Source organism: Umbelopsis ramanniana, assembly GCF_025399195.1.
Source record: "Umbelopsis ramanniana AG unplaced genomic scaffold K450scaffold_64, whole genome shotgun sequence".
NCBI classification, from domain to species: domain Eukaryota; kingdom Fungi; phylum Mucoromycota; class Umbelopsidomycetes; order Umbelopsidales; family Umbelopsidaceae; genus Umbelopsis; species Umbelopsis ramanniana.
In genome coordinates, this window is record NW_026252150.1 from 89,371 (window position 1) to 116,706 (window position 27,336).

The 27,336-nt window shown below is 42.5% G+C and overlaps 12 protein-coding genes and 2 non-coding genes across 14 annotated transcripts; 9 read left to right on the forward strand and 5 right to left on the reverse strand.

Moving 5' to 3' along the window:
- The first annotated feature begins 51 nt into the window (after positions 1-51).
- On the forward strand, positions 52-1,607 carry K450DRAFT_256909 (uncharacterized protein). Its single transcript, XM_051591579.1, has 4 exons — positions 52-286; positions 346-645; positions 730-825; positions 915-1,607. Exons 1-4 carry the CDS (start codon positions 185-187, stop codon positions 1,353-1,355), a joined length of 939 nt encoding a protein of 312 aa, XP_051441481.1. The 5' UTR covers positions 52-184; the 3' UTR covers positions 1,356-1,607.
- Positions 1,608-2,639: 1,032 nt separating this feature from the next.
- Positions 2,640-3,915, reverse strand: K450DRAFT_256915 (uncharacterized protein). Its single transcript, XM_051591580.1, has 5 exons — positions 3,839-3,915; positions 3,735-3,754; positions 3,601-3,651; positions 3,490-3,540; positions 2,640-3,411 (listed from the first exon to the last, which is right to left on the reverse strand). Exons 1-5 carry the CDS (start codon positions 3,885-3,887, stop codon positions 2,752-2,754), a joined length of 831 nt encoding a protein of 276 aa, XP_051441482.1. The 5' UTR covers positions 3,888-3,915; the 3' UTR covers positions 2,640-2,751.
- Positions 3,916-4,178: 263 nt separating this feature from the next.
- K450DRAFT_256917 (uncharacterized protein) lies at positions 4,179-5,255 on the forward strand. The gene is made up of 6 exons (XM_051591581.1): positions 4,179-4,385; positions 4,444-4,522; positions 4,587-4,603; positions 4,675-4,861; positions 4,922-5,049; positions 5,110-5,255. The coding sequence occupies exons 1-6, from the start codon at positions 4,362-4,364 to the stop codon at positions 5,122-5,124; spliced, it is 450 nt and encodes a 149-aa protein (XP_051441483.1). The 5' UTR covers positions 4,179-4,361; the 3' UTR covers positions 5,125-5,255.
- Positions 5,256-7,033: 1,778 nt separating this feature from the next.
- On the forward strand, positions 7,034-8,435 carry K450DRAFT_256926 (uncharacterized protein). The gene is made up of 7 exons (XM_051591582.1): positions 7,034-7,282; positions 7,353-7,431; positions 7,499-7,679; positions 7,746-7,889; positions 7,959-7,995; positions 8,065-8,136; positions 8,203-8,435. Exons 1-7 carry the CDS (start codon positions 7,162-7,164, stop codon positions 8,325-8,327), a joined length of 759 nt encoding a protein of 252 aa, XP_051441484.1. The 5' UTR covers positions 7,034-7,161; the 3' UTR covers positions 8,328-8,435.
- A 347-nt stretch (positions 8,436-8,782) lies between these two features.
- On the forward strand, positions 8,783-11,424 carry K450DRAFT_256930 (uncharacterized protein). The gene is made up of 7 exons (XM_051591583.1): positions 8,783-9,352; positions 9,417-9,479; positions 9,543-9,625; positions 9,693-10,238; positions 10,311-10,427; positions 10,495-10,916; positions 10,978-11,424. Exons 1-7 carry the CDS (start codon positions 8,833-8,835, stop codon positions 11,108-11,110), a joined length of 1,884 nt encoding a protein of 627 aa, XP_051441485.1. The 5' UTR covers positions 8,783-8,832; the 3' UTR covers positions 11,111-11,424.
- Positions 11,138-12,822, reverse strand: K450DRAFT_192668 (uncharacterized protein). Its single transcript, XM_051584466.1, has 8 exons — positions 12,754-12,822; positions 12,615-12,692; positions 12,459-12,543; positions 12,165-12,396; positions 11,900-12,067; positions 11,635-11,813; positions 11,490-11,543; positions 11,138-11,424 (listed from the first exon to the last, which is right to left on the reverse strand). The coding sequence occupies exons 1-8, from the start codon at positions 12,776-12,778 to the stop codon at positions 11,355-11,357; spliced, it is 891 nt and encodes a 296-aa protein (XP_051441486.1). The 5' UTR covers positions 12,779-12,822; the 3' UTR covers positions 11,138-11,354.
- A 160-nt stretch (positions 12,823-12,982) lies between these two features.
- Positions 12,983-14,462, forward strand: K450DRAFT_256934 (uncharacterized protein). The gene is made up of 2 exons (XM_051591584.1): positions 12,983-13,276; positions 13,350-14,462. Exons 1-2 carry the CDS (start codon positions 13,039-13,041, stop codon positions 14,255-14,257), a joined length of 1,146 nt encoding a protein of 381 aa, XP_051441487.1. The 5' UTR covers positions 12,983-13,038; the 3' UTR covers positions 14,258-14,462.
- K450DRAFT_256936 (uncharacterized protein) lies at positions 14,365-15,308 on the forward strand. Its single transcript, XM_051591585.1, has 2 exons — positions 14,365-14,770; positions 14,842-15,308. The coding sequence occupies exons 1-2, from the start codon at positions 14,471-14,473 to the stop codon at positions 15,166-15,168; spliced, it is 627 nt and encodes a 208-aa protein (XP_051441488.1). The 5' UTR covers positions 14,365-14,470; the 3' UTR covers positions 15,169-15,308.
- A 620-nt stretch (positions 15,309-15,928) lies between these two features.
- On the forward strand, positions 15,929-16,779 carry K450DRAFT_256943 (uncharacterized protein). Its single transcript, XM_051591586.1, has one exon. It carries the CDS (start codon positions 16,058-16,060, stop codon positions 16,715-16,717), a length of 660 nt encoding a protein of 219 aa, XP_051441489.1. The 5' UTR covers positions 15,929-16,057; the 3' UTR covers positions 16,718-16,779.
- Positions 16,780-17,003: 224 nt separating this feature from the next.
- Positions 17,004-17,076, reverse strand: K450DRAFT_t98. Its single transcript has one exon. It is a non-coding gene; the product is annotated as a tRNA-Thr (tRNA).
- A 572-nt stretch (positions 17,077-17,648) lies between these two features.
- Positions 17,649-18,323, reverse strand: K450DRAFT_274724 (uncharacterized protein; the record flags this gene model as incomplete). Its single annotated transcript, XM_051593137.1, has 2 exons — positions 17,649-17,983; positions 18,053-18,323. The coding sequence occupies 2 exons, from the start codon at positions 18,321-18,323 to the stop codon at positions 17,649-17,651; spliced, it is 606 nt and encodes a 201-aa protein (XP_051441490.1).
- A 2,931-nt stretch (positions 18,324-21,254) lies between these two features.
- K450DRAFT_t97 lies at positions 21,255-21,327 on the forward strand. The gene has a single exon. It is a non-coding gene; the product is annotated as a tRNA-Lys (tRNA).
- A 1,056-nt stretch (positions 21,328-22,383) lies between these two features.
- K450DRAFT_302733 (uncharacterized protein) lies at positions 22,384-24,383 on the forward strand (the record flags this gene model as incomplete). The annotated part of the gene is made up of 6 exons (XM_051593777.1): positions 22,384-22,410; positions 22,487-22,558; positions 22,626-22,879; positions 22,942-22,994; positions 23,100-23,803; positions 23,876-24,383. Coding segments are annotated over 6 exons (1,439 nt in total), but the record flags the coding sequence as incomplete, so codon positions are not given.
- A 72-nt stretch (positions 24,384-24,455) lies between these two features.
- Positions 24,456-27,016, reverse strand: K450DRAFT_274726 (uncharacterized protein; the record flags this gene model as incomplete). The annotated part of the gene is made up of 7 exons (XM_051593138.1): positions 24,456-24,657; positions 24,717-24,928; positions 24,998-25,346; positions 25,411-26,116; positions 26,184-26,238; positions 26,315-26,809; positions 26,879-27,016. 7 exons carry the CDS (start codon positions 27,014-27,016, stop codon positions 24,456-24,458), a joined length of 2,157 nt encoding a protein of 718 aa, XP_051441492.1.
- Positions 27,017-27,336: the final 320 nt, after the last annotated feature.

Below are 27,336 nucleotides of genomic sequence, written 5' to 3' on the forward strand. Positions count from 1 at the left end.
ACATCGCCTGAGGTTTCTGTACCATTGTAGACAGGGACCGGGTTATAAAACACTATCAATTAGTACATGCTAGCCATTCTTTTCAACAGTCCCGTAACATTTCCAAATTCAAAGTGGCCTTCTTCTCTCTACTTCCCTTCGATTCCTCTTTTTCTGTTCTTGATTACAATTAACCTGCTGATTTATGGTGAACGCAACAGAACTATATCCGAATACCCCCACGCCGGATCTCGACGTTTCTGATTGGGATTTTGATCCGGGCTACAAACTACTGATGGGAGAATATGTAAGTTTCTACAATACTGTCTCTATAGTAACCCTTGATGTGAAGCTCATCCACCGTAGCAATCTTCGGTCTTTATGTACCTGAACCTTACTCTAAACCCAGCAAGTATTGTTTGCGGCTCCATTGTATGCATCATCCTTCTCGCCATTCGAGCGTATGATAAAACCTTGGTCGATCGTGTAAGCTTACGCTTGACTGCCGTTGTTAGTGCAGTGGATGTCATCAAGGCGGCCGCGTACATTATCTTCACATACGTAGAGACTCCCGGAGCTACATGTAGTGCTACTGCTTGGTTTGTCTTATTCCTCACAAATCTATATACCTTTTTGTCAGTTGCCATTGCTTTCAATCTCCAATGGGTAAGTTTAGGAAAAAATTTATTTAGGTTGACTGAATGATGGTACATTGATATTTCTGGAACCCCTGGCACTATCAATCACTAGATCTTTCTACATAAGAATCCAGTCCATAGGCATCTCGAGGCCGCATACTTTTCAGTCTCCATAGCTCTAGCCTTCATCACAACCATCCCGCCTTTGGTAAGTCACCGCATTGAATGTAGATACTTCTGCTCAACCGCGCTGATCGCCGAAATGTCAAATGCACCGTTTATGTTGTGCTACCATAGGCTGCCGGGCGACTGGGCTATGATCCATTCTATGGGTCCTGCTGGTTCAGGTCCTACTCTTCAAAAAGCACTATCGCTTGGGAATGGGCCACGTTCCTTATCTGGAACCTTTTAGGGAGTATATACTGCTTTTTGGTGGTGGTTGCCGTCATCCTCCGACTACGACAAAATGTCTCTATTCTCGGAGCCTACACATCTAGCAAAGCATCACCCGATGCTACCACTCAGCAGAAGTCTAAAATAACTCACCGGCTGTTACGTCAACTAGTTTTTCGAATTTCCATGTATGCTTTGATACCCATAATCACGCAAGGCGGCTGGTATATCAGTGAAATGATAATGCAGTTTCAACATCGCCTGGTAAGCCCCCCCCCAAAAAAAAAGAGACTGCGATTTTCCTCAAAAAAAAAAGGCGGGAAAAAAGGAAAACTTGGAAGCTAACATGATACATTTGTTCCATCTGTGTGCAGGACACTGGCATTACATATTGGGCCATTTCTGGCACCGATTTACCAGGTGTTTTGAATTTACTGGCATTCTGTATGGACCCCGCCTTATCCAATGCTCTAAGTGTTATCAAATTGGCCATGATTGAAAGATATGGGGATACAAATTCGCCCAATGCGAAAGACCACAAATTCAAGGCATGGATTACAAGAACCTTATTTGGCATTAAACGGCTCCATACCAATGACTCTCCATATTACCGCATGTCGGGAAGTGACAATGTGAACTCCAGCGACACTGTTGTTGATATAGACCCACAAAATTTGCCACTTACACATTATCCGGTCACCGGGAAATCGGCACCGTCATGTTCCAGAGGATCCACAGCCGCAATCAACCAAGGACCGCGCGACTACGAGATGCATTGCATTGACAACGCCAAAGAAGATAACGGAACAAAAAGACGCAGCGGAGGTGATGAGGAAGAATTTCGCACTGTCATCCGCGGCTTATGAGCCGTCCAGCAAGTTCATTATCTGTATGTTGGTTTCCTGTATTCATGAATTTTTCATTTTCTCTAGAAGGCTCAGTGACACTTTGAACTGGCTTTAACTTCGTCTTGATCCTTCCCATTTTTGTACTTTCACTATATTCATCCTTGCATCCGTACACAATCTTTTTCCCATTTTCTACCCCTGCCATTGCATTAAACGTCAATTCAATGTTATCTGCCCGTACATGTCGTAGATTGAAAATCAGTAGTCGATAACGGGCCCTACTTAATGTTCTGAGAACGCCATGTACAGAAACGTGTAGCTTCTGTAAATTATCCAAATTGGGTCACCGGCATATGTACAAGGATAAGAACGTGGTGAATTCGCCTTTGAGCAACCAATTTTACTCGCAGCTAAGTGTATGAAACACATATAGAACCATGATACTGTATCAGTACGATAGAGATAATAGAACAAAATAGCTCCCAGCAATGGTTCACCAGCTAAAAGCAAATTTGAAAATAGGTCGTTGACGCTTTGCTCGTGAGTGTCTTGGAATTAAACTCCAAAAAAGGATAATAGAAGAAACATTGAGTGCGAGTAGATTATATTCTTTTGGCTTCTGCATTATGCACTGTGATATTAGGGTGATGCCACAAAACTCGGGTATCTATGATCGCTTGGCTACACACGTCACATAACGTCTACCAGTTGCTTCTCAGCTGGTCCGCTGTGGATCAAGCATCTCAGAACAAATATATACTCGACTAAACCATCTCACATTTGAAGTTGTATCAACTTGCAAATACTGAACCGTCGCAATATTTATTATGAGTAGAAGCATTATTCTATCGGGTAGCGCCTTCAGTCGATAATAGTCCTCCGTAACCATAACCCTAAGGAATGTTAATGTTTGAGCAAAAGCGAGACTCATTCCCAGTAAAAAAAAAAGCCATAGCTAAACCAACCTTAGGTCCAAAATCTTTACTGTAGCAAGGCCGGCAATATATATCAAACCCCTTGTCTACCATGCTCGTAGAATCCAACAATTTGTTGCACTTTAAGCACCGGAAACACATTTTGTGGTACTTTTTGCCTGCGCCGAGAATGAGTTCGGCAGCGTACACTGGTTTGTCGCATTTTGCACATAAATCGCTGTTGACCTGAAAACTCATTTTCTTCGGTACATATCCCGTTCTGCTGTTGACGTAAGCGCTGGGACGCTCGTTTACAGTCGACGGCTTTGGCGGGATTGCAGGAGGAGCTGAAGCGTTTTTGGTGACCATCGGTCGAGAAGGTAGTGATGGAGCATTGTTTGTGGGTCTGGCTGGTAGGCTGGGAGCTGCGATCGGTTGTGTTTGCTGCGGTGACGCCGGCTGGACCGCAGCTTGATTAAAGTTCGTTGGTACCTTCGATGTTGCCGCTTGCTCTGCTGCCCAGTCTGACTCGGCCAAGACTTCCTTGGCTGTTTTAGTTTCCGTGTGCATGAATGAAAGACCTCCAGATCCATATCCTTTGGGACCCCATTGACGATTGTAACAAGTTTTGCAATAAGCCTATCATTGATTGAAGCAACAAATGCTGTTACTCCAAGCTGCTTACATCCAAATCTCTCCCAGCACTGCACTAATTACCTGTCCCTCGCGCTCCGCCATTGTAGTTGAATCAAGTGACTTGTTACATTCCTTTCAAGAAGTATAAGTATGCTTGAAGCTGATATCACTTCACCTTTGCCCTCCTCTTACCTTGCACGTAAAGCAAGCTCTGTGGTAATATACACTGTTTGGTCCTAGCACCTAATTCGAGTTGTTTTGGTTGATTCCTGTCAGTTATGTCTCCTACCGAATACCCTTCATAGAACCTTTGTGAATGACTATACCTGTTCCGCCATATATACGTCTTTGGACGGACAAAGTACCATTATGGTGGTTGCATTGTTAATATGGCGCAGAAAGCACTACGTGATGGCTATAGATAGCTTACATTTATCGCATCTCGGGCATTTGGGAGCTCCTCCGAATCGTGGTGGCATTGTGTTATGTAGAAGAAAAAAGTTCGAGAAATCGAGTGGAGAAATTGAAGTTTATGACATAATGGCTTGCAACACACACTTCCAAAAACTACAAATGCAAAATCTGTCATATAGCTTATTTTTTGATACTGTTTTATTCATGGAATATGAAAACCAGAAGATTATACATTGTCGGATCGTGTTGATAACAACATACTCCTTGACCTATTACAGCTGCATGAATGGTTGGCCATATCCATGCACTTGATCCATGCCATAATAAGCATCATGACATTTACGCAGCTTATAGATCAGGATATTCAGACTACTATTTGTAGAGTGGTTGTTACCAAACCGCAGTGCCATGTTAAAGGGCTTCTACAGTGGCTCAGATGACGTGTGTTGTGATTTTTAGAGATGCGCCAAAATTAGTGCGGCTAGCGGAAGGAGTATAACACAACTCTTCTTTTCTACCCGGTAAAAGAAACTTGAATCATGGCTCTGAAGCGCATTCAAAAGGTTAGATAGCAGCGTTTAAACTCGAACGGCAACACAAACTTAACTATGGCAAGTACAGGAATTAGCAGAACTTAACAAGAATCCACAACCTGGGATCAGCGCAGGCCCAATCGATGAAGACATGTTCCATTGGCAAGGTACATCCTTTTACCACCATTGTTCAACGGCCTGTTTTAAACTTTGACTGACTTTATTTTATAGGATCTATTGCTGGACCGGTATGTGGCAAACTATGGGTATAGATTCTCACTTGACAACCCGCAGTCCCTTTAACATACTCCTTTTGTAGGCTAACAGTGCATACAAAGGTGGTGTGTTCAAATTGGATATCGTTTTTTCAGCCGACTATCCTTTCAAGCCACCCGTTGTCAAGTTCATCACCAAAGTATATCACCCCAATATTGACGATGACGGTTCAATATGCGTATCTCTTCTAAAGAACGATGTCTGGAAACCAGCCACTAAATTGCATCAAGGTAAGTGTGGGTATTTTGAGATAGGCTGCGCGCCCTGCTGGCTGACATATGGCTTCGCAGTTCTTGGTTCAATTTCGGATCTCTTGGAGAACCCAAATCCTGAGGATGCCTTGGTGGCATCCATTGGAGAGGTCTATACCACCAACAGAACAAAGTTCAATAAGACTGCCAAAGATTATGTTAAGAAGGTAAGTACACCATCACGGCACGGTCGTGTAGCCCCTGTACTAAACTGTCGTCTTTTGCAGTATGCCACGCCCTAAGCAAGACTCCTTCTTTTATCCTTTGAGAGTCTCAGTGCTATGGCATGAACATTACATTTGTCATGCCTACAGCAAACTGTACATAAACAAATGCGTAACTGTATAGAAATAAATCTCAGGTTTATTCTGAAGCGTGTAGATGGAATTTGGGTCATGAGCGAGTAGTGCTTGAGTGATATCCGTAGTTGAGAATCTGTTTTAACCGATCATTTTGGCAGAACGCTGCAAGACAGACGATGAACAGATTTGATGAATTGCTTTCTTTTTTATTTGGGCAAGGAAAATACATATATGACTGTACATGGAGGGACAACGGCTAGCAATGTAAGGGTCTATAACTAAAAATGCAAATGAATGGTGATGAACAAAAATGAAAATCCTTTTACAGGATTTAATAAGTGCAATGAGGTATGTAGAACGTGGTTTACACAACGCTGCGCGTTCATTCTTCCATTTCTTCAAGATCATCGATGCCTTCACTTTCATCTTCTTCACCGCTCTCGTCGCCACTGACGATATTTTCATCACCATCACTCTCTTGGCCGCTGTTCTCTTCGTCATCCTTCTTGACTGGTGCTCCTCCAGTACGCAGACGATGCTCTTCCTTCTCCTGCTGCTTTCTCTTGACATTCTCTTCCTGCTTCGATCGTCGTTGTGCCGTGAGTTTGGCCTTTTCTTGTCTTTTCTTTGTAAGTGCCTTGATCTCAGTTGAGGATTTTTCAACTGTAAAAATTGGCAAGATGTTAGTAACCATACGCTGAGCTCGCATCCAACCTTCAAGGTAGAAAGGTGAAGAAGGATCTTCAACTTACCGAAATGATGGTAAAGAACTTCACCGCCGCAAAGGCCATTTTCAACTTTGGTCAAGGTGAGTTGCATTCTTGGGCCAATTTCATGCAGACGGATAGCTCTTTGTTCACTCTGTCTGTTTCCACGGCCAACATAGTCCTGACCCAAAGTAACGGTTGATTCAGGGCCATCCTCAACGTCTGACTCGGATATAACAGCTTCGCGAAGGACGTATTCGCTGATATCTTCGAGGTCGGCCAAATTGGGCACTTCGGTGGTAATGATTTTCTTCACAGACTTGGATACGCCAATTGGCTTAACGCCGATAGCGTAATGTCGGAAATCTATCATATTGGTATCACTGTTGTAGTTGAGGAGAACGACTCTTCGAGCATCAGCCAATTGCATCTATAAAGATCAATCAATTGGGTTTTAGTCTCTACGCAGTCATAATCTTTAATGCTATGCTGCAATCGAATAACTCACGGTTTGCACATTGATGGAAGGGAACATGTTTTGGAACATGGTGGTCATGAGCTTGAATTGTTTTCCTTCTTGATTGAAGTTGTTCAAAACAAGGAGTGGACTTGTCAAAAACTCTACACCGGGGCTTTTAGGGGTCCGTTGCAAAGCGAGTACATCTTTTGATAGAGCGTATTGTTCGACTTTGAACGTCAGCGTTGGACCACGAGGAACACGAGCGATTCTCATATTGGTACCCTTCTCAGTTCGACTGAAGATCATAAAATGTGATACTCCCAATTGACCTGCGACCATGACGAAATCACGTAACCGGTTGGTTTTACGCTCCTATAGTCCATAAAAGTTAGTTTTTGTTCGATGTGGGCTATCTGCAAGAATGATACTTACTTTAAGATGTGAAGCCGTGTTTGGTTCCATCAATCTTCGGACATCCTTAACCAATGCCGTGACAGATCGGCCGACAGCGCCCGATCTTATGACAAAACTCTTTGGTGCTTTTTTGCTAGGATCCGTTTCGTCCTCGACCCGTTGATGCGTTCTCGTCTTTCTCTGTAAAGAGTGTTTTGCTTAGTTTCCTGCGAAGCACTAAAAGTGACCCTAGCGTACTACAATGACTTACTCTTTTCTTGCCCATGGTGTTCTATGAAGCTGATCTGAAAGAAAAAAAAAAAAAAACCAAAATCAAAAAATGAAAGAATATTGCCAGTCACAATTGCGGACATCAATCATGCTGCAGTTCTCTGTTGAGCTTCGGACACTTTCACCATGCGACAATGGCGACCCTCAGACGTCTTATCTCTTGAGAAACCCTTAAGACCTTATGCGCTTATTATTCTCAACCAAAAATTAAATAGGTTAGACATTTTCAAGAAGCTATGGTCAGAGGGTATGCTCATTCACGTTTGACTTTGCTCGTGGCGAAAAGTTGATCAATACTGATCAGTTTGATCCTGCAGCTTCTTATCGGTTCTGCGCCGACGGGGGGGCTAACAGGCTTTATGATGCATTCGAGGACGATGTGGAACTGCGAGAGAAGTAAACTTTTTTATAAAATTTTGGGCCAGTTGTGAGTCACCGAACACTGACTGACAGCATGCATCAGGTACCTACCTCACGCTGTACATGGAGACTTGGATTCGCTACGAAAAGATGTACGCGACTATTATGAGTCGAAGAACGTTGAAGTTTCGCAAGACCATGACCAGAATTCGACCGACTTTATGAAATGCATCTCCCTTTTGCGCAAAAAAGAAACTAGTGATAAGAATAAGGATGGCATCAAGGTAAATTAATACGAGCATTTTTTCACACCTGATTTTGAAATTGAGTGCTAAATCATTGGTTGACAGTACGATATTGTTGCTTTTCCTGCACTTGGTGGAAGGTTTGATCAGACCATAGCAAGTATCAATCAGCTTTATTTCCTGAAAGACGAAACAGATCGCCAAACACTTCTTGTCAGTGACGAGAATTTGACCATCCTTTTGGATGAGGTAAGATCATTAACTGAACTACCAGTTAATAAGCCCAGTCATATGCTGATTTCCTTCTTTCATCCTCAGGGCAAACACAGAATTGAATGTAACCGCCAACTTGAAGGTATTTATCCATTGTAAGAGGATACATTGAAGTAGAAATTAAATTTAATGGCTTTGATTACTCTACCAGGTCCCACATGTGGTATCATGCCTTTAGGTGGACCCATTGTTTTGACTACTCGTGGTTTACGCTGGAATTTAAGTAAGTACTGAATGCCATGCATGACAGTTTACCGACTCTTTCAGTTTGTTGACTAACATGTTATAGCCGACTATCCATGTCACTTTGGAGGTATGGTTAGCACCTCTAATGTCCTTGCATCGGATATTGTGGAAATAGAAACAGACAAGCCAGTGGTATGGACCGTGGAGCTGAAGGAGGATACCTGCTGAGTTACAAACTAGCTGTTTGATCATTTACATAGTCTTTGTTACATACCCGCGATGTATTCATAATCAAATCGAATTAAATTACGCATGTCACACATTCAATGAAAACAATCTTGGTGTTTAATCAAAGAATTATATCGAAAATTGGATGCGGCAACTTGCAAATGCGCCAGAAACTTTCAATGCTGCTCGTTTTAACAATATGCCAACACAGAAAGGTTACACGGACAGTTATGTTTCCGATTGCGTTGGTATAGCTGCCATTACTCCATTATATTCCAGGCACGTACCACAATTGCTCTCTAGCGCTCCTGCCGGAAGCACAACACCCGTTGTTTAACTGAAAATACCATTGTTTCACTTTTTGTGTGAAATGTCAAACAAATTAGTCAGACGGCGCTGGTGACGTATAAATATTCGAAAAAACAAGTGATCCGTGCTCATTGACGGTTTTTTTCTCCTGAAAGTTAAAATAATCTATAGTCAACTGCAAAAAGAATTTCGTTCCATGGAAGCAGAACTTTTGTCTGGATCTAAAGAAGGCAAAGCGGAACGGTCAGAGGATCGGTCGAAGGAGGATGTCGAGATGCAAGCGGAAAAACGGGTGCTGCAGCCTGATGAAGACCAAGACGAATCCAATAGAATAAAACGCTCCAAATTAGCCGTGGCTAAAACCGAGGCTGGTCCGGAGTCCGCCAGCTTGTTAGAAAAGGATTATCCTCAGGATTTGGGCCTCGAAGGTAGTGGCGAGCACGTTCATCCCATGGCGTTCCCCTCGACGAACGTCGAAACTGTCACCGGTCAACCATCGGAAAGCGAAAAGACCGAGCCGGGATTGACTGCTCTCTATCAGGATTTCGACGAAGATTATAACGAAGAATCCGATGGGGACTGGAACGAGGGAGATTCAGATAACGGTGATGATATTAGTGACGACGACGAGAGCCATGATGGCTTCTTCCTTGGGGTTAATGACAAATATAATGAACTTCACGGTAACAGTGACGAAGAAGGAGAAGATGACCAAGGTATAACCGCTCGTAAATGTCTCTCGAGTTCTTTCTACATTTCTAATTGTTTTTGCTTCATTAGCAACATGGCCACGGTATTCGGAAGAGGAGGCTGAAAGCATACAGAATCAGGCTAGGCAATTAGGTATGTTGGTATCCTTGCGGTCGTGTCCTTTAATTGGACTTGGTGATTGATATTCTGCTGTAGGAATGATCAAATTCATTGAGAAATATGTTATTGAGGAGCGGATACCTTTACCGCAACTACTCGATGTTTTCGGTTGTCAATTGGTAAATTAAGCGCAAGTTAGTGTGGAATAACTCGCTATTGGACTGTTCTGATGCCTTCTTTTCATAGCCATCCAAAATCTCCCTTTTGGCAGACGACATGCAATTGTTAAACTTACTCAGAGTGGTCATGACGCGTTTCCTACGAAAGCGAAGAAGACTGGAAAATGTAAATACCATCGATGATGTTGTAGACATCATGAAAAACGCAAAAAACATCATGGTCCTGACGGGTGCTGGTGTATCTGTATCTTGCGGCATTCCCGACTTTCGATCAGAGACAGGCATTTACGCTCGACTGGACGAATTTGATTTGGATGATCCACAACAAATGTTCGACATTCATTACTTTCGCGAAAACCCTCAAATCTTCTATTCATTTGCCCGAGAGATATATCCCAGCAACTTTGAACCTAGTCCAAGTCATCAATTTGTCAAGCTGTTAGAGGAAAAGGATGTTCTGCTTCGAAATTACACGCAAAACATCGACACATTGGAACATAAGGCAAAGATAACACGAGTCATCAATTGCCATGGATCCTTTGCGACGGCGACATGTGTTACGTGTGGATACAAGTGCGCTGGTTCTGATATAGAGGCAGATATTTATGCTCAGGTAGGCTTAGCATTCCTGTGGCCACTTCTTTGATATTACCATGATGTCTAATGCCATGTGATATGATTTTAGCGTGTACCTGAATGCCCTCAATGCTCCGCACTGACTAAGGCTCAACAAAATAAGGCAAACGATGACTCAGATGATGAAACAGGACTGCCGAGTTTAAGAGAGTCCATCATTAAACCCGTAAGTTGACCACAGCTTTGACTCTCGTGAAGATGGGTTCTAACACCACATGGATTCTCCTATTTAGGACATCACATTCTTTGGCGAGAAATTACCCGATGACTTTGAAAAAGGCTTGACAGTGGATAGTGAAAAGGTCGACTTGCTGATCGTGATGGGCTCTTCCCTTAAAGTGTCTCCGGTGTCAGAAATTATGACCCAGATTCCACACAGTGTTCCTCAAATCTTGATCAACCGAACCCCCATCACACATCTAACATTCGACGTTCAATTGCTTGGAAAATCTGACGTTATAGTACCTGAGCTTTGCCGAAGGCTAGGATGGGACCTTCGACATGAGAAGTTGCCAGGAGGAAGCTCGCTAAGTAAGGAAAGTATTGAGCTTGCTAAGGACGACTCAGGGTCTTCGAAGCTTTGCAATTATCTTGGCGACGGGTACTACACGTTTGAAGGTGCGGTACTTGGCCAAAAACTCGCAGAAAGCACTCGGTAAGTGTCTTGTGAAAGAGAGATGACCAAATGTTTACGTGCTAACTCCGTTATCATTTAGCTGCGATCAACGTGGAAGCCGTGATGATGGTGACCCTCGAGACACTCAATTGGAAGGTGTTAACACAGCGCTGGAAGCTGCCACTGCCGCCATTGTCGAAACAAATGCTGATGCAGCTTCAACATCATTGTAGCGCCCGTCTTTTTACTTTATAGAATTTCATCCCACTGTAGCTCGCTATGTTGTTTGTTCCTGTCGCTTATCTGTTTGTTGACAAGTCACAGCAAGAGTCATAATAACAATAAACACCAGTATTTCAATTTTCTTTTTTACTCAGAGTCTAATTGGGAGCACCTTTCGATTCTAAAAATATACCTCTGCTTCATCAATACATACTGCGCAATAGAAGGTGTTTTACGAAAGACGTGCGTACTATTTTAATCCTTCATGATGTTCTTACGGATGAAGTTGGAGACAGTTTCGAAGACGACAAGTAGAATACCACCGCTGTAATAAATGAAGGAGTTAGTCTAAGCAACATGATGAATAACGCTATTTCCAACCAAGCTTACCCAGGTCCCAATCTGAGGACTTTAGGAAGGAAGCCCTTGTATAACGCGAGGGCACTAGATGGAATTAAAAATAAAGTTCAGTACAGATGCGAAATGGAAAATTTGGTCCATCTATTTCTTCCACTGTCAGTCAGATCTAACTTACCCTTCTTCTTTAGCAACGAGAGCAACGGAGGGCAAGGTCCAGTTGTACTTTCTGGGTCCAGTGCCATTGTATCCCTGTATCCGGGTCTTGACGACATCAAAAGGTGTGTTCAAAGCAGTACCGACGGTACCACCAATGGCACCAGCAGTGAAGTTGATCAAAAGTTGACCTTCCTTGGTCTGTAGCAAAGAAAACCCCACAACGTCAGTATTGGATCATGCCATCGGAACCGCACTGACCACATGTTCCCCAGAAGCACACTCACCTCTGCCTTGGGCAAAACATCTCGAACTCCAAAGATAACACCGAAATAACCTCCGTTCCATGCAGCGTGACGCCAAACAGTAGCTTCCAAGCCATTGAACAATGCCAATGGACCTTCGTGTCTTATAATCTTTGTAAGGGTATCAATGGTGCCGTTGTACTTGCCGTACTATTTTCAAAATCATAATATCATTAGATAAGATCAATCAGTTGATGGGACGGGGTTCGGAGTGGCAAAATCGTGAAAGATGAGAAAATATCCTTACATTGGCTTTATCTTGCATTCTGATCTTGACAAGTTCAAAAGGAACAATCAGGAAGGCTTCAGTGATACCAGCACTGACACCTGTAAGAATAGCAAGAGACTGAGTCATCTTCTCAACGCCAAACATCTTCTTGTACATGGCAGTATATTGTTCGTTGGTAGCGAATTTGGTTGCACGCTTAGGTGCTTCTACCATGATAGGAGGAAGGATACCACGGTATAATGCTGGAACACTGTAGTCATTTTGTTAAGTACCCTACTCAGACATTGTTTACGGTTATCACGATATCCATACCCTTCAGACTGAACAATTTGTTTCAATGATGAGACGATTCCAACTTTTTGAGTGCCAGTACTAAGCTGTGCTCTTGTCTTGACCACTATCAATTTCAGCCATTAAGTATTTCCGTTTGATTCCTTGTAGCAAAGTGTGATCCGAAACAATACATACCATCCAAAGGGTACATGGTCAAGATCTCGGAAATACCAGCGATCGCACCAGCGATGAACTGGTAATGGAAGGGGAGGGCTACGGTGATTTGCGATGAGTAATAGCCAAAGTGGATGGATTGTTTGATAAAGCAACTTACGCTTAGGAGCAGGGTCTGAAGACATGGTGAAAGAGAGGAAGAGAGAAAGCAACAGAAAATCACTTGAAGGTGCCTGGTGAGTTTCGCGATCTGGCCTGTGATCCAATCATTGAAGCCTAAATGGTTGAGTAAGCTGTCCCCATCTCCGCACAAGCTTGCGCTCCAGAACAAGAAAATGAGCCACGCGGGCGTCTTAAAGTGGGAGATGATTTTTCCTCTCGCCTATATCTGGCGGCCCTTTTATTTTTCTTCTCTCTTTTCTTCCTTTCTCTTCATCTTCACTGAATGTCCACTCTCAACCAATTCAACCTACTTTTTGAAGGTGACTCTCCTGATCACCAACTTAATGAGAACCACAGTAGTGATGACTCTGCTACTGTAGGTGACGCCCAGGACAGTGTTCCAAAAAATGATGACGGCGTAGAAACGTACACCAAGGCTCAGTGGAAAGCTATGTCACCTAAAGAACGACGACAACTTCGCAATAAAATATCAGCTCGTAATTTCAGAACGAGAAGAAAGGGTATGTCAATTTTTTGGTTCATCTTTGCACCTCCTATAACAGTGTGTAACCAAATTTTCTCACACTGTTTCAGAATACATGACTACCATCGAAATTGAATTAGAACGAACAAAGCAGTTTGCAACTAAACTTCAGCAACAAGTCGACGTCTACAAAAGTCAAAACGAGGAAATTAGAGCTGAAAATTCACAACTCAGACTACAAGTGTTGTTATTAAGTCAACAGCGCTCCGTTACTCCTCCTCAGCAAGCGCCCATCCAGCAGCAACAGCCACAAGCCTGGCCCTTGACCCAGAACATGCTTACCGTTCCTAATATGCAGCCTCAGGTGTACCAACGCAGTACACCTCCTACTTCACCTCCATCAACCGCTTCGGAATATGAAGGCACCCTGCCTGCCTCAAGTTCCCCTTATCAGGTGGATTTGTTAACCGACATGAACCCCATCAATTTTAACGCTTACTCCATGGACCAGATCTATACTTTCTTGTCACACACAGTTGTTCCCAACTGGAACATCGAACATGTTCTGAACCAATCCATTCCTTCTCAATCCGCACACGACTTGTATCGTGAATACTCTCTCCTCGCCCCAGCCCTTATGTCCATCATCGTGAGAGACACTTTTGTCAAAAATTATCAAGACTTCATGAAAAAATCACCTTTACTATTGACCGCGGCACCTGCTGCCACGCCTGTCTCCATCACTACATCATCCAAGTTGGGCTTCTCAACTCGTAAAAGTATCGAAAATCTAAGCTACAAAGAACTCAAATTGATTTGGGACCTTCTGCAATCCGGCCTGCAACAAAAAGATCAAGCTGGAATTGATCAGCAACAGGAGGAAGTTCAGCCAAGAGAACCTTGTCTAAGTCAACTCATCGCTGGTGCTAGAACTTGGATCTGGATGAAAGCAAACGTGTGCGATGTCGTCAATTCCTACGTTTCTGTATATGCCAAGCGCCTCAAGCTGAGCTCATAGTTTTTCCCTTTCCTTTGAAATTTCTACATGCCTTTACACTCTTTACACCGTACTTCAACCCATTGGTCTCGCAATTTAATGTACATAATACCTCTTCCCCTATACGTCTTTCTCTTGATCAAATCCATATCTCCTTACGCATCAATAAAAAATTTTATAAAACCATGCAAACTATTTTCCTCGGCTTGCCACTAGTTTTTACTTTTTCCAACTATGCGACTTGAAACGGAGAAAAGTGACTTGTTGGCAGCATTGCCATGGTCACCACTTACGGCACCATCTGCTCAGAAATTTCAAATTAAAAAGCTTTTTGGACAAGACTATTACCTAGTGCTCGTCACTGATTTACGAAATGTATGGCTAGAGCATGCTAAATCTACTGACATTTACGAGCGCGCTCTGCAGAGTGAAATTGCCATTGTCAAACCTGACGCTGAAAGCTCGCCTGCCCTAATTAAAATATTAGCCACGTTCCTCGATCATGTTCAGGAGATAACCGAGTCTTCTGATAAGGTAAGTATCCACCCCCAGGTTCGCACACCCTGTAACTGCAATGGCTGACTTTGGCCTCGCCTCCCCGATAGCTGGAAATCGTTTGTTCAAGAAAAGTGGGGTTCGCTAACGTTCCATGGTCATTTCAGTGCCAACAAATGGCCTCAGGCGGCTCCACAGCATCGTTGCTGGACGGTCCCGATACGTTATACAAACACGTAACCGGTCCCAGTTTGGTTCTTGGCGCCTCCTATCACCTGCGGTATACCCAACAACGTCAAAAGTTGATGACAATGAGTCAAGAATTAAGCCATCTGCACGAAAATATGATGAAGGCTGGTCTAGGCTCCTCAAGTAAGCTGGTTGAAATGCTGCTGATATCTATTTTAATCATGTTAGCTAATGATGTTGGTCCATAAGACAGCAAGATCGGCCAAATACTGAGTGATGCGCAGGAACTGGTGCAGCTGAAGGAGGTAAAAGTTTTGCCCATGACTCTGCCACATTCATCACTCGCTTGGTTTCTCGGTAATAACCAAACCCATTGCCTTGAAGACTATCCAGGATGAAGCTGCCAAAGCAAATAACACACCCCAACTGTTAACCACGCCTGTAGCCGACCTTATGATTCATGCTACTCAATCCATCAAGACACAGTATGACTTAGGGGGTAAGACTCTTGTGTAGTACAAGTATCGTCAGCCAGAGTGGTTTATTAATCCAAGTGTCAGGATGCGCAGCACCGGCATACAAAGATGCCGTCCCCTCTGGACTTCCTTTGGAGGAAGATCTGATAATAGCAGCTGGATTAAGCAATAATCTACGACGGCATGGACTACCTTCCTCCGCGGAAGAAGATTTACTGGTAACGTTTTCTTTAAAAAAAAAAAAGGCACGCCTATCTAATATGAAAAAGAAATTAAAATATCTCCCTATTTTTAGTCGCCAAAGACAAACAAAGAGAAACAAAGAGAAAAGCGAACTGCGTTACGAGAAAGCTTGGCACAGCAAAGCAAAAATACCTCAAACAAGCGGAAAAAAATTTTGTAGGACAATGACTCTGTTCGTAGTCAATACCTTTCCAACTAATACCCTCTAGCATTATACCAGCAATATATCAGGTTTTGTGGAAGTTAGCAGCTGTGTCTCTGTAATAGCCATAATGGCGTTCGAGTTATACGCACTTAAACCAAAAATTTTAAGACACATTCTCTTCGTCTTGACTACCATAAAAATGTCTATGAATATTAATATTGACTACCAACGACTTCCTTGACTTTCTCGCTGCATTTTGGACCATCCGCATCCATGCTTGGTCTTCTATACAGCTTTTTACTCCTAAGTGCTGCACACCAGTGCCTAGCATATACTTTGCTTTATTCATCACCACATAACTCCAGCTATGCGTTTCTTCAGCAACTGCGAATCCATGACTTTACAAAGACTGTTTGCGCTGAAGATATGATTTATCCATGGTGCGATATTGACCTCAAACAACGGTACAATTCTAAGAGCCGGCATGTGAGGACTGTAGATATACTCAAGGCTGCTCTACAAGCCCTCCCGCATGAAGAGGTGTTTTTTATAGCGGAGGATGGCATTCTCCCGGACATCGATTACATCGCGGATGTTGCCGAAGCAATCCAAACCAGTGGAAAAATGTACTGGGGAGCTGCTACAAATTGCTCTATGCCGCAAGATGGCTCCAAAGCCCCAGTATGCATGCAGGAAGATTTTTACGGCTTGTCTAGGCCTATGGCCAGTTGCTTTGTGCAAGCTGCATCCCATAATGCAACCGACAGCGTAAACCAAAGCACCTTTTTCGGCGACACTGTTTATCAGCATTGTAAGCATTTGGATATCGAGTACAAGTATCGTAACGAGAGCTTGATATGGAAGAAGGTGTTCCACGATATGAACAAGTGCGTCAATCTCAACTTCTCACCTGAAACAGAAAAATGTTTTTAACCGCCAACATGGTGAACACTCCACCACTGATAAAAAGAGTATAGAGACAAGCGTGTATATTCCCCCTTGAATTTAGTAAACCCGTTCGAAGCAATTGTACTTGGAATTGTCAGCGATCAATGAATTAGCAAACAATATAATAGAAGTAATTACAATAAAATAATGACACACCTTTTATTTTAGAGACGTTCACTCTGTAAATTAGGGTCTGTTCCAACGAAATATGCCGACCCGTGGTCAAAATCCAAATGTCCAAAAAAAATAAGCCATGAGGGAAAAAAAGAAGTGCCTTCTACCAGAATCGAACTAGTGACCTTCTGCTTACTAGGCAGACGCTCTGCCAACTGAGCCAAGAAGGCATTTGATATTTTTTCGATTCCAAAATTATATAATAAAAGCTGGTGCTAAGGGTCCTCAAAGATAATCAAGTTGGCAATTTAGTGCTATAATCGATGATAGAGACTTCTCACCTCCAGTGGTGAGATCCACTGCGTTGAATACAATGCCAAGGCGCATGTTCCGGCCATTCATTCTAAAGACCGTTACAGAAAATGACTTCGGACTGTGAATCGGCCGGAACTTCCCGTGACAACACTATCGACAAATCTTCACATTTAAGAGACCGAACTATTAAATAGATGTAACAAACATATGGAATAAAAATCGTCCAAAAGATTGCCCAACAAATAATAAATCTAACGAGATACCAAATTTTTACTAGACTTTCCATTCAGGACAGTTTATTCGGACGGCACATAAGAGATGAGAAATAAGAACAACACATTTTAAGGTGACGGATATGGTATTTAAGAGTTTATAGTACTTATTCCTCATCAAAGTATCTCATTTAATTTGTAGTAGACGATTTCGAGCTTCTAATACCAACTAACATGGCATCTTCGGTAGACTTCAGGTATGGAAGCATACGCATTCACAGTCTCGCCTCTCCTGGTTGGAGCCGTCGGAGGACTGTGAGAAAATTGCACCTAGTACTTGGCATGAAGCGTCCGTCGACAAAATCTGTACTTGGTTCTCGTCCGGGTATGCCAATAACGGTGGAAAATTGAGCCGCTGCTTGATCGCAGTAAAAGGCAACTTCTTGTTCCGCACCCCACTGAGATCCCACTCCCCTCTTCGGTAGATTTGTCTGAGGCTTGCAGACACCAACCATACCTGGTGTGAAGCGTCGGTAGTAGCCAGCAGACCCAGGCCATGACCGGAAGTCATCTCTTGACCGATGGTTCCGCATGATCGACACCGCATCAACTGAGGTTTAAAGCGATCATCAGAGTAAAACTCTGCGTTCATTTGTGAGTGCTGAAAACGGGGGTTGACCAGTTATCCAATGGCCGTCTGAGCAAAGGACAGTCGCGTTAAACATGCTACGGCCTTCAAAGTTGTAGTAGATCAGATTGAAGTAAAGTTTCTCGTATTGCCTCTGTCCAAGCGTTGTCTTCCTACTATGATATCCAAATCCATAGGGGAAGTGCGATTGACTTCCTTGAATGGTCCTAGCGGTATCCTCGGCATGGAACTTGCTACGTTCAGGTCTTCTTTCATGCCATAATACTACTTTAGTAGCCTGCTCCAGAAATTCCGGCGCCATGGTTTGCATTAGCTCGAATGTCAGACTGTATGCCACGCTAGAATGTTTCTTGTACCTTGTTCGGAGTTAACTTTGGTAACTTCAACGCTATATTCTTGAGCTTGTCTTGTTAGTCCACCATTGTACGTACTTGGTGGAGTGGCCGGTCTGTCCTTTTTAAAGTAGACTGTGGGATAGCTTTAATATTCCTTCAATGCTTTAACGAATTATCGCCAAGTTCGCAGTGACCTGCAGATAGCCCTCCGTTCTCGTTCTTGAGCTGAATATGTACGTTGAATAAACGACAGCGACTTCAATCCAAATGCCGCCAGTCAATAGTCGGTTACCGATCAAGCATATCTATGACTGCAGAACGAATAAACAGCCAATATTCTAGCACAACTTGAAGGTCGCAACCCTAGGCAGTGGAAGTTCGATGCTGTTCCGCTGACAAACATAGCCGATTGGTACTGCCTATCGTTCTCCAGCGTCAAACTGTAATTTTTGGAGAATAGCCAAAGTCAAATCTCATCCTCTTAATCATAGATACAGTGCCCACTACTTGCCATGAACACTACGCGCACTAGAGTTGCCTGATCGATGAGCCTTGTGCCATTGCTGCTGAACACACCCGGTGCATATAATATTACAGTTCTGCTAGACTCAGCATATAGCCTTCACCATTGATTGTCCTTCCTGTTGCCGATCGTATCTCGCATTCACCAGAGCTTATCGTGCCACATGGGAGAGAATGTCAAAATGAAAATTTATGGCATAACTGAGACACCAAAAAAAAACCCAAAAGGGCCGCTCACCGGTTTTTGATTTTTTGTTCTATTTAACTTTCAAACGTTTCTAGACTTTGGCTCCGGCGGTATATATACACAATTGACGTACACTGCAGAAGCAATCTTCGACATTGCTGTACTGAGCACGGGCATTTCAACTAAAAACGTACTGATAATGTCCGTCTAATGATTCCTCACGCAATGGCAGATTACCTCCTTCTAGAAAATAATACAACCGGATCATCATTACGATTAGCTACATTACGGTTTTACTGCTGTTTTTTCCAAATAACAAAAGAAAAATAAAGAAAATATCCCTTCAGCACAGTTTCCTCACAGCGTTCATCCTCTATGGCTTGAAGTAGGTTGGTGAATGATGCTATGCTATGTGAGTGGGCATTGCTGGCCGCGTTGGACATTATCTGAAGTTCTTTGGTAGTATTAGCGCACAAGGGGCCGAGCCAAATTCGACGCAACAGCATCACTTGTAGCATTGAATTCTGATCGCTGCAACTCCCTACTATTGCTGTTGCCCATGGTCAGTCGGCCAGAGGCGTACCTTCCATTGTCAAGCAAGTAACTCTCATCGCTAGCTTTGATGAGAGCCATTATGTTTTAACATCTGTACCTATCTAGCCTCTTTTACTTCAACGAGCATAGAGTTCACCGGACAGTGATGAGATGAAGGGCGAAAGCGATATCTTTGATATTTATTTCTCTGTTGTTTACTTTGAAGGTAATACAACTTTTGAGATGACAAGCTCACACAAGTCTTTTCAAATCTATTATCTATTACCTTGAACATGCGATTTTGCGTATCGCATATCGGCTACATGAAGCTGTTCTATGAGGTACATATGCCTTTGATAGGCGGTGTATATATTTTTATGATCTGAACACCGTGAAAATATTGTTTTGTTAAACGATTTTTGACAGACATGAATTAATTTATTGTTCGTCTTGTTTCAAAAGTTAACGTTCAGAATGCTTCTTCCTGCCAGTTTTTATTTTTTATTTTAGCATAGGCTTTAGTGGTTACTTCTTGTTGGGGTTATGGGAAAATTTTCGATCGTTACTTTGGTGATTTCCAATATCGAATGCCAAGATTAGAGGCAACAAATCCTTTGTAGGTGTAACAAATAAAGTTATGAACTTCCCCACACACAAGGAAGAGCTGGTAGTCTGTTTGCATGAATTTCTTATCTGATAATGGAGAATATCTACATTATCTTTACGTGTGAACTTTAAATGCATGCAAGTCGAAAATGAATAAAATTGCTCACACGTCGTTTCAAGACACCTAAAGTCCCAATTTAGGAGATTACTTGTAAGTGGCTGTCTGGCAACGCCAGGACGAAACAAGAGTGAGAAAAACCTGCCCCATAATTTTCGAACGTGTTATATCGACGCCCAGACAGATGTATGATGGATACCTTTGTTCATCATCACAGACTATGTTGATAACTGTCCAAATTGGCATTGGAATTTGAAGCTGCAAATAGCTGGAGAGTTTTCTTGCTAATATTGTCATTCAATAAACCGATTTCAAAATTTAAAAAAGACTTTTAATATAATATATATTCCAGTGTCTTTAAATGACAATACATAGCCATTCTCCAATAGTTTTGAAACAACGTAGTCTGATCTTATATAGCTTCATCATTAAAGTAAAAAATGAAGGCAAGAAATTTGAATGTATGCTGGGGTTTTCAGTGAAAATGCTCAAATATGATAAATGAATATTTTGAAGATAATGAACAAACATTATGCCATTGTAAATGGCCAGTTATAACTGAATCATTTCTTGCAATGATAAATTACATAGAAAGTTATTAGCAGCATAAATCTGGACTTTGTAACATATTTCCTTCTGGAAGTGAGCAAAACAAGGAACATATAGCCTCGATATAGCCAAACAGAAATTGAATTTTGTTCGAAATGTGGTCTAGTATGTGTTTAAAAAGTTGTATGTGCTTATCCAATTATCAAAAAAATTAAAATAAGCGTATTAAAAAAAACTAGAATATAGCAATATTATTTTAGTATTAACGATTTTTCTATAGATGTTGCTTACGTATCATAATGGAGATGACTACCGTTATAAAATTGTTAATGTTATAATTAACAGAACAATTGTAATTTAGTGGTCCCACCTGCAACGAAGGCCCGGCTAGCTCAATCGGTAGAGCGTGAGACTCTTAATCTCAAGGTTGTGGGTTCGACCCCCACGTCGGGCTGTATTTTTTGTTTTTTAGTTTTCAACAGCATTTCTTGAAATCTATAGAAGCTAGGATCTGGAATCACAATGCACAGCTCTTATTTTACAGCCTTCTCCACTTGCAGTGTGAGAGATAGACTCAAAACATAAATTTGTTTACAATTTAGTTTCAGGCAGAACTCCAGACGCTCAACAGAAACTTGGGAATAACCAATCGAACACCGTTTATTTGTAAAACTCCTCGGCACAAGAAAAACTTTCGTGCGACTAACGAGATGTAAATTTTTTTTTAGATTGCCTGCATATGTCAACACTCTTTTTGCGGTGCAAATATGCAGCTGCAGCTTATTTCATCCAAAGTTCAGTTACCCCAGAAATTGTCATGTACTCGTCGTGCAACCGACAAATAATTGGGAGAGCACAAAATTACGTGTGGAGTCCCGTGTCGCGGCTGAATTACAAATTCTAAGTGCAAAAATGCTTAAGTCATCTCTTTCGGATGATGATGGGTCAGTTTACCATGACTCGCTTTAGCTCTTTACTAAAGCAAAGCGTACGCAAGTCATGCATTATGCCGCGCGTGAGCCAAAATGAGATACGGGAGGAACGGATTCACACAAAACCAGTGAGAAAAACATTGCTTGTCAATTTCCCCACACACACGCAAGGTGAACACATTTGGGAAGGCTATGGGTTGTGGATCACAAGAGTTTCATACCAAATAGGGACCGGCTGTTTATACCTCATGTACAAGGAAATAGAAGTGCTTTATAGCCCTTACAAATTAGAAATGGTATTCCGATCACTCTGTGGTCCATATTCAACTTTATTTTGGCACTGAGTGTTCTTTGACTCTTAGAAATGAAAACTCTTTCAATGACCGGGGCCATGAGGTTCTTATCAGGAGCGGCGTGAGTAAAATCCATGATATGCCTACCAAATTTGGCAGCGTTATCATCGGACTTTACGCCTCTCGGAAACCATCTACCCAATCACAGCCAATGCGGACATGAAGTCTCGAATATAAAGTACACAGGGTTTCGATATCTACCGTTTATACCCTTCATTTATAGCAGTATGACCAAGCCTTCACACGAACAAGGTACACAAGTTGTTGGTTATAGACAGATACAACCATCATAGCCAACGTATATGCTAATATACCGCATTCTCTACAGGGTTCACCGTATATTCCACCCTCTGCGCCTTTATAGCAGCGATATCAGGCTTCAATGTGGGCTGGCACATAGGTATGAGCTGTAAAATTTTTTTATGATGACCACCAAAGACAACATATAATTCATCAACCATCAATAGGTGTTGTCAATATGCCAATGGCCATCATCACATCGTGCACTACCACATCCTCCTCCGCTATTCCTGATTGTTTGCCAATGGCCGATTATATGTGGGGCTTGACAGTTGGATTTTACGCCCTTGGTGGTATTGTTGGTGGAATGGGCACCATGTACACCAACGTCTGGTTTGGACGTCGTGCCAATCTCCTTATCTGTGCTGCCTTCTTTGCTGCCGGAAGCATTTTGACAGCTCTTGCCGTTAATGTTGCTATGGTGAGTGCTTCATAATGTACTATAATTCAATGATACAAAATTTTAAGCTTTAAATTTTCTAGTATTCTGTTGGAAGAGTCATTGTTGGTATCGGAGCAGGTCTCGCTGGTGCCAGGTAATTATCACACTACATCAATCATCGTTATATCGTCTTTACTAATTTATCAATTTCTTGCTATTTCCCAATTTTTTTTTTCTTACTCGCCAATTCATTCATCAGCTGTGCCATCTATGTTAGTGAAATTTCCACCAAAAAGACAAGAGGAGCTCACGGAAGTTTCTTCGAATTCTTCCTTAACCTCGGTATTCTCGTCACTCAAGTCTGCGGTCTATACATGAGCACCGTTCCTACTTGGAGATACCTTTGGGTCATCTCTGCCATTATATCCATTATCCAGTTTGCTCTCTTGTGGTTCTTCACCGTTGAATGCCCCAGAAGACTTTGTGCCAACAAAAACTACGATGGTGCTCGTGCCAGTCTTCAAAAACTACGTGGACCAGATTGTGATATTGAAGAAGAACTCAACCTTCTCATGGAAGCTCGCAAACAAGATGAACAAAGACCTCAACTTTCTATTTGGTCTGTCCTTCGTGGCAAGGATCGCAAGGTCCTCATTGCTACTGTTCATGTCTGTATCCTCCTTGCCTATAACCAAATCGGTGGTATTGGACCTATGAGTGTCTATTCTGTCAGTTTCTTTACCAGCATCTTCAAAGGTGATACCCACATGGCTACCACTCTCAGTTTGGTCTGTTCAGCTGCCAACATCGTTGCTACTGCTATTGCCGTTGTGCTTATGAACAAGGTCGGACGCAAGGGCTTCATGATGATTTCTACCGCTGGTATGACCATCGCATGTATTGGTATCGTTATTGGTTCCAGTGTCGCCACCGATAAAACGGGACCTCTCATCATCTTTTCTGGTATGTTGATATATGCATTTATCTCACCATGTTCAAAAAAAATACCTATGTCTAATTCGTTTATGTTTGTAGCTATTCTCTATCTTTTCACCTATTCTTGTGGATGTGGTGTTGTTCCATGGATGATTGCTCCAGAGCTACTCCCTCTTCGCGGATTGGCCGCCGGTTCTGCGCTTGGCAACGGAACAAACTGGCTTGTGAACTTTGTAGAAAATACCCTCTGGCCCTTGATCTATAATCGTCTTCAAAACTACTCTTTCATCCTTTTCATTGTCATCAACTTTGTGGGATTCCTGTACTCCTGGCTTTGCTTTGAAGAGACTACTGGAAAAGAGCTCGATCAGCTTGACGGGGATGATACCAAAAAAATTCAACATCTCGAAGATGCCAAAGATTTTTAAACTCTCCAATTGTATATCTTAACTAACTGTAATAAAATCCAATGGTATATCCTCAACTCTTTATTGAAATCATTCAACTTTTTGACAGCGAAACTTTTCCACTATTAGTTGGTAGATAATGTGATCCCAATAAGTGCTTTATTGTAGCAAATATAAACGATTTGTCATTATCGTTATGGAAATAAGAATGTCTCTTTTATCAAAAAGTTGAAAAAAACAACCATATAGTCAAACCAGATTGAGAGGTCAAGTTATTTTTGCAGTTCTAGTCTTGGTCCAGTCAGGTTAGAGCGGATTCCATGGACTAGTTGTTCAATGTCAATATGTACACCTGCTGAATCTTTTACGTTGAGGTTATCATCTTCTGCAATAGGAGAAGGTGAGTTTTTCCATCTCGCTAGCCAGTCAAGCACCTCCTTGTGCCATTTCAAAGAATTGGCAGGCTTCAAGACCCTGAGGATGAAATGTCAGAAACAGAGCCCACAAAAACACAATGGTCACCATTGACTTACCAATGGTTCTCGTCGGGGAAATACACTAGTTTCGATGGAACACCTTGGCGTTGCAAAGCAGTGAATGTAGCCAAGCCTTCACCATCTACTAAACGATAATCACGAGCGCCATGGATGACAAGGGTAGGTGTTTTCCAGTTAGCAACATAATTGGATGGAGACCATCGTTCATATGATAAGCGGTGGAAAGGATTGAAAGGAACACCTCCAAACTGCGATGGAAATAGATGTATGTCAACAGTGAATATGAGCAAACTCAAAAAATAAATATGTGGGCTTACCTCGCGTTCAGGGAAGTACAATTCATCGGTTGTGTAGAATGAGTTGATCGTAGAAAACATTCCATCGTGGTTAACGAGGGCTTTGAATCGTTTGCTGTGACCGTTGATCCAGTTAATCATATATCCACCATAGGAAGCTCCAAGACCAAACACATTGTCGGCATCCACGAAGTCAAAGTTCTCAATAACGTAAGTGAGACCTTTATCCAAATCATAGTAGGGATAAGATCCCCAGTTGTTGCGAATAGCATCACAGAACTCTTGACCATATCCGGTAGAGCCATGAGGATTGATGGCTACAGTAACGTATCCAGCAGCGGCATATATTTGGGGGTTCCAACGAGTAGACCTAAAAAACAGACTATGTTCATATTTTGAATCTTTAATTGATCTGAAGGTAAACTTCCACTTACCAAGATGAGCCCCAGCTACCTTGAGGGCCTCCGTGAATCAAGAACGCGACAGGATACTTTTTGGAAGAATCAAAATCAGTAGGTTTTATAATCCAGCCATGAACCTTGGCGTTGAGTGAGCCGTTAAACCAAAATTCCTCAGGAGTAGGCATATCCAATCCTTTCATGAGAACTGCGAGTTCATTCGTGACGCCGTAGGTCTTGAGTTCCCCACTTTCCAAGTCCACGCTAGACACAATGTTGGGATGGTTCATAGATGCAAGACTGAAAACTAGCTTTCCATTCAAAACTGACAAGGACGAAGCCGTGTGCTTTTCGGTCAAAGTCTTAACATTGCCTGTTTCTCTTTCGATGGCGAAGATTTTGGTATGACCGTGCTCCTCTGCAGTTACAAAGATAGTTTTGCTGTCCTTGGAGAACACAAGCGAGGAAGGACTGCGATCCCAATTTTCAGCAACATAAGTACGAGTTTTACCATCGTAAAGGACGATGCGGTTGCGGTCGGCTTCGTATTTCGGTTCGAGCATTTGCAAGTAGGCCAAGGTACCATCAGGTGCAAAAACAGGGTTATTGGCAGCGGCTGGAATATCGTGGTTAATAGCGACAGGTTCACTGTTGCCATCAGTTGAAACAAGGTAAACGTGTTGAGATGTTTCCCAGGCTCCTTCAGGACCAGAGATTTTGGACACAAATGCCAGCTGTTTGCCTGCGTGAATACCATGGTCAGCCCGGCAATTATACAAGATTGAACCTCTAGAAGAGAAAATGCTCACCATTGGGAGATAAGTCAAAGTTGGCGGCATCTCCAAAAGGCAAAACTGGAGACTCCTAAATAATAATTACGCTCATATTTATAAGTATACGCGATTTTTAACATATTTCTCTGTTTCAGCGATCGTCTTACCAAGTTGCCTCCTTTCATCAAATTTTTGGGAGACCCATTCACTTGATATTTTCCATCCTGAAGTTCGAGTTTGACAATGAAGATATTGTTCTTCTTTGCTGAGGTGAAATGGTCCCAATGACGAACCATGAGAGAGTCGTAGACGAGAGCACTATCCTTTTTCTCTTTCTGTATCTTTTCATCTTCGGCGCGAGCACCTTCCAAAGTTCCGTCTTGATAAACTGCAGCAGAGAAGGCAAGCAACTTGGACTCAGCGTAGAACTTGAAGTTGGAGACATCGACGGGGAATTTCGTCAATTGATAGGGCTTGGCATCCGATTCACGGATATTTAACACATACACTTGACCGACATCAAGGTCTATGCCAGTTTGGTAGAATGCAATATGATCATCATCCAAGAAAAAGGCGTCATCCTGCTGATAGTCTAAGCTTGCAGCCGTGACGGTACCTATCTTGGAATTTTCCAAATCTACTACGTGTAGGTTCTTGGTGCTCTTATGGTAATTAAAGATTAGTTCAAATAGATGCGCTAAGAGGTTATGAAAAGGCATTTTTAAACTTACTTTGTCAGCAGTGGTATTGTACTGTGACTGAGCAAATACAGCGCGTTTGCCAGACGGTGCTGTTGCTACACCGCCTGGTCGTGGTAAGGTCACCAACTCATGAGGAGATAGAATTCTAGCTTCTCCTGTAATGGCCATCAAAGCACAAATCCCCGCGAAACAAAAAGATTTCAGCGTCTTCTTCATTGCACTGTTCTGCAGAAGTAAAGAACAAGCAAAAGCGGAATCTAGAGTCGGTTATCATTTTGGGAATTTGCTGCCTTTTTTTGACTGTCTGACTTTCAACTCTTTCTTGCTCTGCATCCGTTCATTCGGCCGCATTCTCATCTTTGGTCCGGTCCGGACCTGTTCGGTGATTTTGACTTCAAACAGCCACGATACGGGACGCCGGACCAAAGCAGCTTTGCCCGGACCTTCACGTTACTTTATTGGCAGTTGGTGTTCCATTGACGTCATGA